Raw genomic sequence first — 16,173 nt, 5'->3', positions numbered from 1 at the left:
TTTCATTTTAAATAGCAAAATAAACTTTTTCTATATATAATACTTTTGAATATTTTTTAATGATGTTACTGTACAACATGGTACATACAGCGATCTGGAAACCTCCAAGTATAGATTGATTTGGCAAAGCCATATAAAACTGCAAGAAAGATGAGGTGTGAAAAACAGCAGGATGTAGGTTAAAAATAGACAAGTAAACCATGAATTGAAAATAAACAGTAAAGCTACCAACTGTGATTCACCTCTGAGGCTTTTCCTCTGGGAAAGTCTGTTGTTTCACTCGTCAATATTTAAAATAAGAAGAAAAAGGGGATTTCTGTTAGCCTTAGATTTTATTTTATTTAAGAAATGTAAGGAGCTAATTTTTGAAAATAAATGTTACTTAAATGGACGCGCCACTGAAATTGCAGTTTTTGTGATTTGTAAACATTTTCCCTAGCACCCTAATGCTTTTGCCTTAAACATTCAAAAGGTTTTCAATGATATTAAGAGATATCTCATTGATGTCTTCAAAGTAGAATGAGAAATAAACTTTCTATAAAAAAATTCTACACAGCAATTTGAAGTATCAAGGCCAGAAAAAGAAAAGTGGTATTCTTGTTTAGCATTTGAGGAGAAACACCAAAGTACAAATAAATGTTTATATATGCCGCATTCCTAAGAATCGCTTCCTCAAAATCCTTAAGAACTCGTCCACATTCAAAAGGAGATGTAGTATGACAAAGGAACATGATAAAAGAGAAACAAGAAGGGCTTTGGTATCACAACAAAAATAGATTCAAATTATAATTTTCACACTAGTGAATAACTTCAGGCAAATCACTTCATGTTTCATATGTAAAATGGGGATAATGATACCTGCTTTGTGAGAATTCAATGAGCCAATACATGTAAAGCGTCTAGTTCAGTATGGAACTAAATTAAAGATTTTTTCTTATTCTTTCTTTTCCTTTCTCCCCCTTCATGTGACATAAAATAAAAATTGCAATAAGCTCATCATATTGCTGTGCATGCAAGTTCTCCCCAAAATGTAAAAAAAATTTAATGCCAAAAAAGTCAGATTTTTAAAAAATTAAGCCAGTTGTTTGGCATCAAAATAACCATAGTTAACCGACAGAATTTTTCATTTTTCAACTGAAGAGTTATACTATATTGTACACTAAAGGAATAAACTAAGGTTAAAGATCCAATGCTTGGCAATATTCGATTGCAGTGACCATTTTAAACCCTCCATATTAAAGGCAATCTACCATGACAAATCAAGATATTAAAAATTTTTGGTCAATATAATTTCTATGGAACTTTTATAATTAAGTACTTAAGTTCTAAGTTCTTCAAAATAAAAATAAAAAAGACAAGATACATTCTTACCTTATATAAAGAAAGCACAAAAACAGATTAGTTTTGGTCTAGAACTTAATATTAACTAAATTTAGTCAGAGAAGAGGTAGGGAGTTAAATCATGATTCTACAAGTCACCAACAAACTTTGTTAGTGTTTATTCTTTGAAATTATGCAAAGGGAAATAAGACGAATATATTCCTCATATGGCTTTGGTGAACAAGGTCAATGATTTATAGAATATTAGTGCTTAGAAGAGAACTTCAAATTCTGCAGGTCTTACCTCCTTATTCTAAAAAGAAAATAAAAACAGAGGTTAAGGTTCAAGGTTACCCAGGGCCAGAGGCAGAGCTGAAACTCAACTCTCTCTTACTTAGCCCTTTGTTCTTTTATACTATTTCACGATGCATTTCGGCAGGGATTCGCAACAGCAGTCATGGAGAACACTGCTCTTTTGGCTTTTCTAGCATTGATTAATGTGTTTTGCTTCCTGTGTAGTTTGCAGAACACACTGAAACAAGAGGGCATATGGAATGTTGTCTTGTGCTCTTGCTGCTACCTAGAAAACATTTTTTCTTTGAAAGGAATAAAAATATAACTTAAACTCACATCCACTAACAACAATCTCTTATAAAAGTCTGGGCTACTTGTCAGGAAAACAAACAGCGTAAACATTTCACTTGGCACAGTTATAGATAAAATCCTATTACATTTAAATTGATTTTGGGACCTTTTGAAATTTATATTAGCCAAGGAGCAGTTAAGATATTCATACAATCCATGGAAGAGAAGGAAGCAAAGTAAGTTCCCAGATATAGAAGTAGCCCTCATCATTTGCCTTTCCTCTTTTCCAACACCTCTAAAAGATGGAGTCTATGAAAAGTAGAAGTTAATATTATATAAAACTATCCTGAACTACAAACCATTTCACAGAAAAATTTCTTCAAAGAGGAGTTATCACTTACCTTTAACTCACAATCAACCCAAGAATTCCAGTTTTCATTAATTCTAAGTAAAAACACTAAACTGTTGTTGGTAAGATCACATATATCCTGATTCCCTAATTTACCATACACTTTCAGTCTTACCCTGCCTAACCTGTCAGCAGCATTTGACTCTACTGACCACTTCCTTTTTTTCCCTAAAACTCCTTATTCCCACCTTAAACGTTCTCACCACATACACAAAAAAGGTAATTACGCAAGGTGATAGATTATATTAACTAATCTTATCATGGTAATCATTTTGCAATGTATATGTGTATCAAATCATCACGTTGTACACCTTAAACTTACACAATGTTATATATCGCTCATATCTCAATAAAGTTGGAAAAAAAAATAATACTAAAATATCAACACTCCCCCCACCCCCCACCAAAAAACTCTTTACTCCCTTTGCTACCGTGACACCACTCTCAACTAATTCTATCCTATGGAGTCTCTGGTTATGTCTTATTTTTTTCCATAAGCTGAACTTCTAATCATCCTTCGGTTCGTGGTGGTCTGCAGAGGTCATTCCTTTTCTCAGTTCTCTTCATTCACTCAAAAAAATTTATTGAGCACCCACTACAGGACAGGAACTCTTCTAGATAATTGTGATAGCAGTGAACAAAGCAGATGAAAATCCCTGCTCTCCAGAAGTATACATTATATATAGAGCAGTCAGACAAAAACAATAATAACACATAAGTAAATTACATACTGTGTTAGAAGGGCTTGTGTTATGGAAAACAAATAGAGCAGGATAAGAGGAATCCATTCTAAAAATCTCCTTACACCACCATATTAATGTATTCAGGACTTTAACTACCACCTATATTTTAACTATTCCCAAATCTCTATCCACCGTATATCTTTTCTGAGCAGCAATACTCTAAAGACCTTTTCACAATCTATCATGGCCAACACTCAACACTTGTCCTCCACCATAACCCATTCCTCCTGTTTTGATAATGGCAACACCATCCATTGGGTCAGCCAAGTCAGATACCTCTTATTCACCCTAGGTGTCTCCTTTTTCTTTAGTCTCTCTGTCTAACAGTCTTCTATCTTCACTGCTGTTTCTCTAATTAAAGATCTCAGTAAATAGCAATGGAGAGAATCAACTCTGTAGTCAGGTGCCTGGAATGAATCCTGGCACCACCACTTACTTCCTATTTGGTTTTGAACTTAACTTCTGCCTCTGTATGTGCTAGTTTTCCTATCTGTAAAATGAAGACAACTCTCCTAGGTTTGCTTTGAGTGTGGCTGGTAGCATCAGAATCACCAATAGTAGCAGCAGCATGATAACAGTTGGCACTCCATACTGGCAGGTTCCCTATCCATGGGTTCAACCAACCTCGAATCGAAATATTTGAAAAAAAATTCCAGAGAGTTCAAAAAAGCAAAATTTGTATTTGTTGTACAAGGCAATTATTTACATAGCATTTACACTGTATTAGGTATTATAAGTAATCTACAGATGATTTAAAATATAACGGAGGCTGTGCATAGGTTACATGCAAATACTAAGTCATTTTATATAAGGGACTTGAGAATCCTCGGGTTTTGGTATCTGAGGGGGTCCTGGGCAGGTAACAAGGGACAAATATTCCTGAAACAACCTCTTAACTGGTTTCCCTTCTTCCAGCCTTATTCTTTCCCTAATCTTTCCCAACATTATAGCCCAAGTAATCTTCAAAATTCAAAGGTCTGAACACAACAGTGACCCTAAACAGCTCCCCATTGCCTTCAGCATGAAGTCCAAATGCCTTAAAATGACAAAGAATTCTTTTTCTCCTTCTTCTTTCCTTTTTAAAACTAAAGCTGTTAAAGCATAATCATTATAGACAAGCCAGCCTGGAGCTGAACTTTCCTGAGCAAAATCTTCAAAATATAAACTTCAGTTTCTTTTTTAAATTTACAGTCTCAGCAGAAGATTTTAAAGTTATCACAAAGTTGTTTCTTTTCCTTCTAAGTATACATTTTATTTTTATGATCAAAATGTTAAATGGCCTTTGATTTAATGATCACCATAGGTAGTATGATATAACACAAAATAAGCATTGTGAGAACCTTTGCAGTAATGGAAGCCAAACAGATGATTTAAATTATTTCCTTCAGACTTTTTGTCACATTTTCGCTTTCTATGAAACAAACACAAAACAGCATTGATTGACTTCATGGATTACTATGTATGTCTGTGTACACTCATGTATGTTTGTAGATGAATTGGCATTTACTAAGGACATCTTATTAGATGATAAAAATAATGCCACCATAAAAAACTATATAATACAATAAAATCTCAGAAACTACTAAATAGTGTTCTAGAAGCCATTATGTGATTTTATAAACAACCATACCTGCCATTAAGAAGTAAAAACATTCTCTAATCATTCTATTTATTTATTTAACAAGTACTAGTGTAAAAAGAAAATAATGAAATTTACCAAATATAAATATCAAGGCTGAGCTAATTTACAATTATAGGACAGGTGATAGTTATAAGAAGATATAACTAAAATCAAATATATTTTCTATAAGTTTCCTGATTACTGAGAAGCCTCCTGAAACAAGTATATTACGTTACTTAAGGATAAGCCATATTTTAAATATATTTACTTATTGACCATTATACAACTTGTAGAATTTACATGTTTAAACGGCAATTACTTCATACAATGGATAAATGTGGTTTAAACAATTATGAGAATTTTCATGATGTCATAATATAAGAGAAATATGCTGTCCACCAATTAATTATCAAAAAGCTAATAATTATAGCTTAGTGTTCAGATTTGGATTTAGTATTGTCATGTTATATGTTATTAGTAATATATATAAATTTAGACAATATAGAATTAAGTAAAATTACCTTAACTTTTACCTTAGACATACAAATACTTTGTTTTTAATATAAAGTCTCATATTTTTAAAAAGCCAAAATATAATACAGTTGAACTTCAAACAAAGAGAGGGTTACGGGTGCCAACCCCACACAGTCGAAAAGTCATGTGTAACTTTATAGTTAGCCCTCCATATCCACAGATTCAACCAATGGATGATTATGTTCATATAGTAATGTAGTGCGTATTTACTGAAAAAACTCTGTATATAAGCGGACCCATGCAGTTCAAACCCATGTTGTTCAAGGGTCACTGTGTATATATGTGCATATATAGGTATATGTATGTAATCCTACTGACATTTATTCAAGAAAGAATTCTAGTAAAATTGTACATATCAGAATTTCTTATAAGAGCCAAAATGTTTTTTAAGATTTGATTATTTAACCATCATAACACAGTACATGTCCCCTACAAAACAATTTTCAAAAATGAAAGAGCTTATTTAGTTTTTTTAAAATAGTTGTAATGTTTTACCATTAAAATGTTTAATCACATATACAATTTTAATCTAACTTTTTTCACTTTATATTATGAAAACTTTTATGTTATTTTATGTGTTCTAAGGCAAATGAAACTTAACTAAATTAGCAAAAAAAGGACCAAAATTGTGTTTATAATATCCAAAACTGACTGTACAATGTGAATAATAATAAAGAATGAATAAAGCAAAGGTAATGAGACATACAATGCATGCTATGAAAGCGTCAGTGTCTAATTACCCATTTAAAACAATAAATAGAATACTGATGGTCACTTCCTTAAATATGACCAATGAATGAAAAGAATACAGAAAATCAGGAGACAAGGCAGTATTATAAATCTTGTTATGACAGCCAAAAATGATTTTCCTTATAGAGCAGCAAATGTATTTTGAAACTGTCAGGGACTAATTATTGATTAGCTACTTGGATATAAAATTTTGCAGGCAGTTAGTATCTCTTTGATGATATGCTTATATTGTGGTAAATCATAATTAGGCATTTGTTAATATTCCTCATACTTATCTAATCCTTTCACAAGAAAAAAATGAAATAACGCTATATTCACACTGATGCCTGAGGAGGATAACTTATGAAACATGTGAAAGATTTTACCTGTCCAACCAGGCAAGCAGACTCTTGGCTGCTCCAATCAGATCCACAACCGAAGTCAGAAAATCATTTGGCAGTTTTCGGCTGGTTCTCCCATCATAATGGCCACTCCTTCTCCTCCCTGTTATAAAATTCTGTAGATTTTTGGCAGATGCATTCAACTTGTGAGAAAGGGTTTTTAGATTTTCTGTTTCCAAGCCATAATTCTGAATTAGAAAAAGACAGAGAATATACTTAAAGTCAGTATTTTATTCATTCGTTGAAACATTTACTGAGTACTTTACTATATGTATAGACAGTGGAACAAGTATTAAGAGTTACACATAAATAAGATAGGATTCCTGGCCTAGCAGAACCCATAGTCAAATGAGGATTTGGGGAAACGTCAGATAAACAAATTACAAGAAAATGTGTAAGTACTAATATGAACATGGAAAGATGAGGGCATTATATCTTGGAATTATGCCACCCAAGACAGAAAGATTATAAGGACTCATAAGCAGTTTCTTTTTTAACCCAAACCTAAGTTCATTTACTTGTGAAATTCATTATTATCAACAATTATTTTTGAGTATCTATTCTATTAGCATATGCATAGTCATGAATGTAGGCACTAGGAAAAATTCTGTTTCCCCAAAATGAGAATACAGTAAGTACAATCCAACAATAAAATGAAATAGCAAAAAATAAATCATATACAATATAACTTTTCTTCTGTGTCCTCTTCATAATGACTCACATAAGAAGTTTCTTTTATTATATGGTATACCAGGAAAACCTCTGCATCCTCAGGGAAACCAATACGCTTTCTCCTTTTTATAATACAAATTATAAAACTAAACTTATTTATAATTTTGTCATGGTTGCATTAGCTCACAGTCAAATATGAAGCACATCTAAAGAAATCATAATGACTTTTTGGTAAGTATAATTGTTCTTCTTTTCCTTGGTGTCACTTTTCAATTTCTATTAATATATATTATTTCACCCTAAATGTTTTATCTATAAATTATTGCAAAAAGGATTTATATGAATAAATACAAATAAGCTTTTTTTTACCATATTCAATAGGAAAATATTGTCGGATCCCCTCAAATAAACTTTAGGGAAAGATTTCACAAGTCACAATTAATTTTAAAACAGATAATTGTGAGTTGTTAACCTGATCAGAGGATGACCTTGATCAAACTACTTAGCAGCATGTACGTTACTGTCATGTGTAAAATTAAAAGTATTATTAACTTACAGAAAATCATAAAACCCAAAGAATGTTAGGTAGCCTCTGAGGCCCAAATAAATTCTAAGTTTGATTTATCCCCTCCTTTTACAGTTAAGTAAAGTGAGACACAGGGAGATTTTCTGATTTGCTTAGAGCTCAGAGCTTAGAGTAGACAGAAATCAGAATGGGACTACAAGTCCCCAGGCCACCTGTGAGGGAATACCTCTACCCCCACTCCTTAGCACCAATAATCTATTCCTGTTCAAGCAGGGTAGTAGAAATAAGTGAAACAAAATGGAAGAAAATACTGGGGGAAATGAAAAAGGGAAGAAAATGGCACAATGAATTTAGCTATATTATCAAGTCAACAATCACTGGGTAGCTAGTTTATATGAAATTTAGGTTTATTTTTTCTATTTAAGAAAAGAAATAACTTAGAGGAGAAAAAAGGAGGGCGTAGAGGAGGATTTGAATGCATAAACATTAATAGCAAGTTATGTATGTTACCACTAAAGATTTAATAGTGATAAAAATCTGATTGTTCTTTGCTGAGAATTTACATTTTTACTAAAAGAACACTGTTTTGGAGCCATGGATTTGTTTTTTAAAAAACATAGTATATTATATATTCACCGCTAAATTTGAATTGCAATAGTCTCTCAAGTTAAAAGGTTTGGTTTACACAAATAAAACAACATTCTATTCAAATTCTATTGCATCTGAGCATGGATTATTTGTGAAACATTTGGGAGATTTTATCCAGCATGTATCCTCTTATAAGAGATATTCTCTAATGACTAGATAATGACTAGATAACATAATTATATCAGCTAAACTGAAAATGATACTTCTGAAGTACTTGAAAGTATTTTCAGAAGTTTTTCCCTGTGTTAAAGCATTTTCCCTTAAGTACAACAGTGTTTGCCTTTTTCATTTTCGTGTATTAATGATTTTAATGAGAAAATATTTGTTTACAAACAAATTATAAAAATTTCTCAGAGAAACTCAAATTTAAATAGTTTAGTAGTGAGGAACCTAATCAATCAACCTGGTAACATAACTTGAACTCTGTAGCCATTAGCCCCGACAAAAGAGTCATTTAAATTATCTCTTCCTATATTACCATCTCAAATATTTTATTAGAAAAGGTAAAAATGATTTTAAAAGAATACAGATCTTCTCATAAATAAAAATCTGAAGGCAAAGTAAAAATACTTTGAAGATTCCAAAATTTAAGATAGCATTACATTAAAAAAAAAATACAACTCAAGAATTAGAGAATAGAAAAATCTCTGGACAAAACCTGGTAAGATACCCTGAGGTCTCCTAACTTGGAAGCCTACTAAAGAAATATCCTATATGGAGGAATTTCAGGTAAAAAATACAGGCCACAGAGGAATCCAGTAGCGAGACGAGACAAAAAATGCGTAGTAGAGGATGGAGAAGGAAGTTCTTAAAACTTATTCTAGTTAACAAATATAACTAGTTAAATCAATAATTCAAAAGCATTTAAAGATTCTAGAAGAGTACAAAAGTAGGTTAGAAGCTTCTCTGTATATAACAGTGTCTGTGTGATACTATTTGAACAAAAGAGATGGATTAGTCGATCTCTCAAGTTAATTTTCATCATCACAGTTCTCAGTTCTAAGTAGCTCAAAATCAGTTACTGACAACACAGATATCTTTTTGCTGTTTCCTTCATGAAAGTGGACGGTTTGTTGTGACTCACTAAGTCACCAGTAAACCACACTCCCCTGCCTACCATGTAAAGAAGCAACAAGTATATGAAGCGCCCCTTTGCTTTTGGCCAAAGGTATGCAGATGAGAAGTATTGTCTCAATTTTTTAAAAATGCAGGTTTATTCACTACAGACTTGCTTTTTACTGGATATGCATGGGACAACTAGGCATTACTATTGGTATAGAAAGGACTACATCAAGTAAACAAAAGCTTGGACATGAAATGTACTTAGCGATTTTCTTTATCCTATATGTTACCTACGTGGCCAGTAACATTCATGCCAGGAACCAGGTGTGACTCCACACTGATTCAACATAGGCAGTCTAATCATAAGGAACTGGTGCTAAGTTTCTACTGTTCTTCTCTCAGTTATACGCATGCAAAAGCACATGAAAGAAAGAAACAACATTTTAGAAAATCGAGTTGGTTATACCCTCACTAGTGGCAAATTCTCACTAAACACTTAACTGGAAATATTGGCACCATGTATTTTACAATGTCAATGCTATTTTATTCAGAGCTCTTAATTTGAATGCATCATGCAGCAGGTGTTTAGGTTTTATAATACTTTGCTTTGTAAATATGTGTGAGTCCTAAAAAGATTGCTTTAATGAATTTTTTTTAGAAATGAATTCTTTTAAGATGAATGAACCAAGCAATTATGTTGCAAAGAAACAAATCCTAGCAATGGCAGGCATCAAATTTTTCCTGCAAAATACCTATTACATGAAAAGTATATGAAGAATGAAATGAAAACTGTTCTTATCCTGTCATAAATGATTCACTTGTACTTCTCAATAAAAGGTGCATTGTCAAAACATAAATTAAGGGGTATACATTAAACTATATGTATTTTATTTATGCTTTACTATTTTAGTTAATACAAGGTGCTCTCTATTGAAGCACACCAAATGATAGCATAACAGCTTGAAAGAGTTAATATAACTCCAAATCATGAAAAGCTTATTTCTTTCTCGGATAATATGGTACAAACAGTATAGTTGGTGCTTAATAAATATATGTTGCATGAATGAACAAGTTACTAAATAAACCTTTGATTTTCAACAGCTGCCATAACATTTATTCCCCATCAGGACTAATTTCAAGACAAGGCAGATGAAAATATTCCATTGCTCAAAAAAAACAAAGGAATTTGGTAATTTTTCTGTGTCTTCCTTATTTTAGGAACAGAAACTTCAGAGTCTGAGGCTGTGTCGGCAAGAGAAAAAAATTACAGTTCTCTGGAGAAAGGCAGAGAACTTCATTCAGTAAGATAACAATAATTTAATATCCTCTATTTGCTAATCACTAGGCAGAAAGCATATCAAGGACCAAAAAACCTAAGCAAAGAATTATAATGTGATACAAAGTGTAAGCTGACGTTCTTCCCATCACTTCCCACTCTGCAGCAGCTAAATCAAAATTCTTATTTTTCTCTGATCACTGCATACTCTTTCACAATTCTGTCTTTACACATATTTTTTCTGCCTAGATAACTTTTCTCCAACTTTTTTATCTGGCAAACATCTACGCATCCTGCAAGTCCCAATGCAAATCCCATTTACACTTCCTGGATCCCTCAGTAGTGTTCATCATCTCCTTCTGCACTCCCCTGGGATTTTTTAAAAAAATCTATATTATCTTTTAATGACTGTCTTTACTGGACTGTATACATTTTTTTTAAAGGTGTAAGTTTAATTATTAGATAACACTTTAAAATCAATGAGAGTTTTCTCAGTTTCTGATCAGAAATTTTCACAATTAACATCAGTGTTTTAAAATATGGAGTATTAAAGACAGAGTATAATATCTACAGTTAATTTTCACTCAAACTCTTTCTATATAGACAGGTAGAGTAAAAATATATAACAGACACTCATCCATTAATCTTTAATGTGGAATAAGTTTATCTGTTTGGCAAAAATAATTGTCTCCTTTTCCCTTACCAGTCCATCCACATCCTTCCTAAAGCATGTATTAGATGGTTCATGAGTAATGAAATAAAAAATAGTCTCTAAAATGGACTGTATACATCTTAAGAGCACAGACTGTGCCTTTTTAATCTTTGTATTCCCTGTGGTAGCACTGTATGAGCATGAATATATAAGTTAAAAGAAGAAATAAATACAGTAGATGTAGGAAAAAGTAGAAGAGTCAGTAGAGACATTACAGTTTTGAAGAGACAAAACATAGTTCCCCATTGCCAACAGCACAACTCCTGATGCAATCAACTCAGCTTGCTGAAGAGGGATGTCACCTCCTGATTTTATAATGGCATGTAGAAGTAAATCAGAATTCACTGCTCAGAAATTTGCTTTATATTCACTGGAAAACATCTGGTGCATAGACTGTAAGATATGTGCACTTTTAACATGTTGATGTATAGCCATTAGGAAGCAGTGAAAAGGAAGTTTAATATTTGACCTCCTTGGGGAATAAACGTAGAAAGAATGAATTTAATGTTTTGATTTATTTTTTTCCCAAGAAAATGATGCAACACTATGGTGCTTAAACCCAGAACTGCATGGCAGTGGTCTGTATCTCTGATACCATCCTTTTAAGTAAGTCTAGGTCAGCAGAGCTTATCCCAGGCCAAACTCCAAAGCCTACAGGTCTAGACTATCTGTAGGTAGTACCGTAATCACCAATCTTATTTCCTTCTTCAAAGCGGCAGAGTGGAGCTCAGCATGTGAGTGGTTCATCTAAGAGAAGCCCTGCTTATGACACATACACTCTAGACTTCAAGCTGTGACACACTCAACTTTACTATTACAGAAGATGTGGCAAATAGGGGACTGCTAGGTCAGATACCCATCTCCAAGCCACTTATATTGTACCTTCATAGCCATTCTGACTCAGATTTGGAGACCAGTATGCAAAAACACTGTGGACTCTTACCTTACCCTGAGTACTAGCTTTTATTTCAGGCATGATTTCTGCAATCTGATTCAGATAAGGGAGAGTGCAAGTGCATGCTCTGGTCTGAATTAATTTCTCTTATCTCAGGAATAAGGAAACAAGAAGGTCCCCAAATTATCATGTGAAAAATATGTCAAGTCTCTTTCATCACCACTTTCAAAAAATGTTTATTCAGCATCTACTATTGCCAGGCATTTGTGCTACACACTAGGTGTTCAATAAGCAATGTCACTTTTCCCACATAGCTTGTAGTCTAGCAGAAGAAACAGACATTAAACTAATAAATACACACATAAGTATATAATTACGAAATGAGATGAGGGTTAAGAAAGAGAGGAACAGTGGGGGGGCAATTTTAGACCAGGCCAGGGTGAGGGAGTGATCAGGGAATATCTCTGAGGAAAGGACAATTAAGGTAAGACTGAAATGTGTAAGTGGGAGGTACTATTCAACCAATCTGGTTTCAGATTCTTTAAAAACTATTTTCAATCAGGTCTTTTTCCCTTGCTTATTCTATTGGCTTTTAGTGAAATTTGATGACATTATTGGTGTTCCTTAATGAAAATAACAGTTCCCATTGCTTTTGTGACAACTCTTTCATAGTTGTCTTCACGCTTCTCTGACTACTCCATAAATCTCCTCTGCAGGCTACCTTTCTTCCTTCCCAGCTGGAGTGTCAAGTTGTGTCCTTTGTTCTTTATATTCTACAGGCCCTTCCTGGGTGATCTATCTATGGAGTCAATCCCTATATACTTGAGACTCCCAAATCTCTATCTTCAGCCACTTCTCAGCTTTAAATTCATAAATTCAATTGTCTGATGAGTATTTCTTTCTGGATAACCCAGAGATGCCTCAAATTCAACAAATCCAAAACTCAATTTATATTCCCACCTAAATTTATTCTTGCTGCTATTGCCTGTCTTCATTATTGGAAGATCTTCTACTCTATCTCTGCAGCTAATAAGATGGAATCTTCCTCAACTTCCTTTATCTCACTCACCACTCCTAGTCACCAGATCTTCTCTATTCCTGTTGCACATCCTTAGTTTGAGCCCTAATCATAGCCTAAGTAGATTATTTTAAACATCTTCTAATTGTTCCCCTGTCTTCACTCTATGCCCAGTCCACTCCACCCTTCTCACTACCATCAGTTACCTTTTTAAAGCAAGTATTTGATCATTCTTGCATAGTCCTCCAGTGCCCAGATGAAGAAGTACTAATCTCTTATCAGGATATTAAGGTACTTTACAGTCTGGCCCTATTCTATCTTTAAAGCCTAATTTTAGGCCACTATTTCCCACTTATTTTGGGTGGGAAAATAGCTTATCATTTTTCATACACACCAGGCATGCTCCTTATTCTGTGTGCCTGTGTATGTGCTGTTTTATCTACCTGGAAATTCCTTCCCTCTGTCCCTCCACCTCTTAGGACACATGCTCGTCCTCCACTAGGCTGTTAAAGATCACCTCTTTTGCAATATGAACCCATTTATCTTAGTCAAAACTTCTGTGCCCTTAATACTCAGCTCATACTTTTATTTTAGTAATTATACTATAATATTGTGATTATTTATATGTCACTCTTCCCCCACCAGGCTTTTCAAGATGGCAGGAACTAGATCTTACATCTGACACACACAGTGCTGACTGTACTGATTCTTGAATTACGTTTAATTATCTACACATTTATTATTAATTATCATCATCTTAATAATAGTGACTACTTAGTGAATGCCTACTGTGTGCCAGGCACAGAATTAGGTGCTATTCAAACACTATCTCCTTTGCTTTTCACACCAATACCAAGAGGTAGTTGATATTATCTCTATTTTTTAAAAAAGAACTAAGGCTGTGGTGAAATGACTTGCCCACAAATGTCAGTAATTGACTGAGTCAAATTTCAGTCCCATATTATTATAAGACTCATGTTCTTTTTCACTGTAGCTCTAGCCCCAGGCATATGTTACTGTCATCTTACCTAACATGGGGAAAAAAAGTCTATGTTCCTCTCAGAATATCTAATGTACTATCAGAATCTTGCAGGATTCTTTTCACATTGATTTCTCTTGTCTGACTAGGCACTGCTATTTTAACACACAAAAGTAGACATATAATGTACAATATTCAATTTTCATTGATGTATACACAAAGAACACTAAAATAATTTAACTATGTTAAGGATGGTTTTTCTAAAATAGGATTACTTAATATTTGGGATACTAAAGCAAAACTTTTAGAAGGAAATGAACTTTATAACTGATTGTATGCAATCGTACATCCCAAATGCTTCTGTGAAAACTCCCTTGGTGAGCTCTTAGTTTTTCAAGTAGCTAAATAAAATGTCACCAATTGAGTTAATAAGCCCCTTTAATTTGTAATTTGGTACTGCATAGTACATCAAATTCAATGAAGGAGGAAAATATCACCACAACCAGTTGGCTGATAATTAGGGGATTTTTTTTTTTCTGCTTGAAGGAGAAGAGACAAAAAAATTTTAAGGAAAGAATTTTTAAAGGAAAAAAAAGCAAAGTTTCCCTTCCCACCAGTTTTATGATGTCCTTACCAGTGCACACAGAAGGTCAACCGCTTCCAAGATCAGTTCCTGATGGCCGATGCGGCTGACCCCCAGATCCTCTAGCTCTTGATGTGTAATGCGCAGCAGCTGGTCTCCACTGATCTTCTCCCTCTCAAAGTTCTTAATATACTGCTGCAAACAGTCATCAAGACCTGCAAAAGAAAAATACGGAAGACCAGAATGAAAAAAAAAAGACAGTTGAACCAAACAAATTTTTAAAAATAATAAAACAAGCACTAACTCCTACCCAGTCACAAGTTAAGTCCATTTCAGCTCTGGACTAGTTCAATCATCCACCTTTCCTCAACCTATATATGGGCTTCACTGGGGAAAAAAAAATCACTTCCTCATATCCCAGCTGTTAGGTTCCTATTTGAATTTTCCTCAGCAACTACTGGAAGTCTTCACCTCTCTTCTCAGCAGTTCTCTTTGTTGCCTGTTTCTCAAAATGTGCTAATGCACAGGTTCCCCTATTTCCAAATTTATCTGCACCACACTCCTCCTTTCTTCTTTCAGAGGGAGAGGTATCTTTCTTTCTATACAAGGCTAATCAATCTTCCTCTGCTCTGGAATCTTCTGCCACCTTAACACTACTTCAACAATTAAAAAATTAAATGCTCTATTTCAACCATTTCTTTTTTATTGACTCCTATGTTCAAACCTCTGCCATCTTAAAAAATAAAATAAAACAAAACAAAAACCTTTCCTTGATTTCCTTGATCCTGTGTTCGCCACCAGTCTGTTACTCCCTTCAGAGCCAAACCCCTTACACCTTTATTTTCTCACCTATAATGCACTCCTTAATCCACCATCATTTGGAATTTACCCAGATCCAAAAATGGAAATCCACAGTGGATATGTCTTTCAAGATTACTCAGGGCACTTCATAAGTGATTGGCCAGGCTACAGATTGGGTGGCTTCAATCACCTATGAAATGACCTGATATAAATGATGAACAGGACTAACAGGATTACTTCTCTCCAGATTTTTAAGTAAGGAATACCAAGACAATGAGGCAATCACAAAATCTAAAAGGTCTTGATTATATGTCAAGGAGGGAGACGAAAGGCCATAATGGGCAACGACCCAGCTGAAATTATGACAGAGCAGAAATTATAAGCAAGTAGAGAAAGCAGAGATGAGGTTACAACAATTGTGCAAAGGGAAGCAAAGTCCCATAACAGAAATTATGTAGCCATTGAGAGAAGAAAAGAGACACTCCTAAAAGACACCTGGTTCCTGATAGGATAGTTTAGTACCAGGCCACACATGTCCTTATTGTCTTTTCAAACTTTCTTGAAGTAACTTGAGTTACCCTGCAGTCTCTCTATACTACCTTTCTTTCACCTTCCATTGGTATATGCACATCACTCTTTCCTGGTTCTCTCTGTCCATT

General features: G+C 33.9%; 1 protein-coding gene across 5 annotated transcripts in view; it reads right to left on the bottom strand.

Annotated features, from left to right (window-relative positions):
• CNKSR2 (connector enhancer of kinase suppressor of Ras 2) overlaps positions 1–16,173 on the bottom strand; it is a 263,636-nt gene that overhangs the window by 191,183 nt on the left and 56,280 nt on the right. For all 5 annotated transcript variants that reach the window (XM_082375497.1, XM_082375498.1, XM_082375499.1 and 2 more), the window contains exons 2-3: positions 14,765–14,928; positions 6,328–6,530 (exon numbers count right to left, since the gene is read on the bottom strand). In XM_082375497.1, coding sequence (XP_082231623.1) covers positions 6,328–6,530; positions 14,765–14,928 — 367 coding nt within the window. The remainder of the gene's footprint in view (positions 1–6,327; positions 6,531–14,764; positions 14,929–16,173) is intronic.

Source organism: Balaenoptera borealis (assembly GCF_965194805.1).
Source record: "Balaenoptera borealis genome assembly, chromosome: X".
NCBI lineage: Eukaryota > Metazoa > Chordata > Mammalia > Artiodactyla > Balaenopteridae > Balaenoptera > Balaenoptera borealis.
Note: the sequence above shows the minus strand (reverse complement) of the source record. Positions and strands in the feature narration are given on the sequence as shown.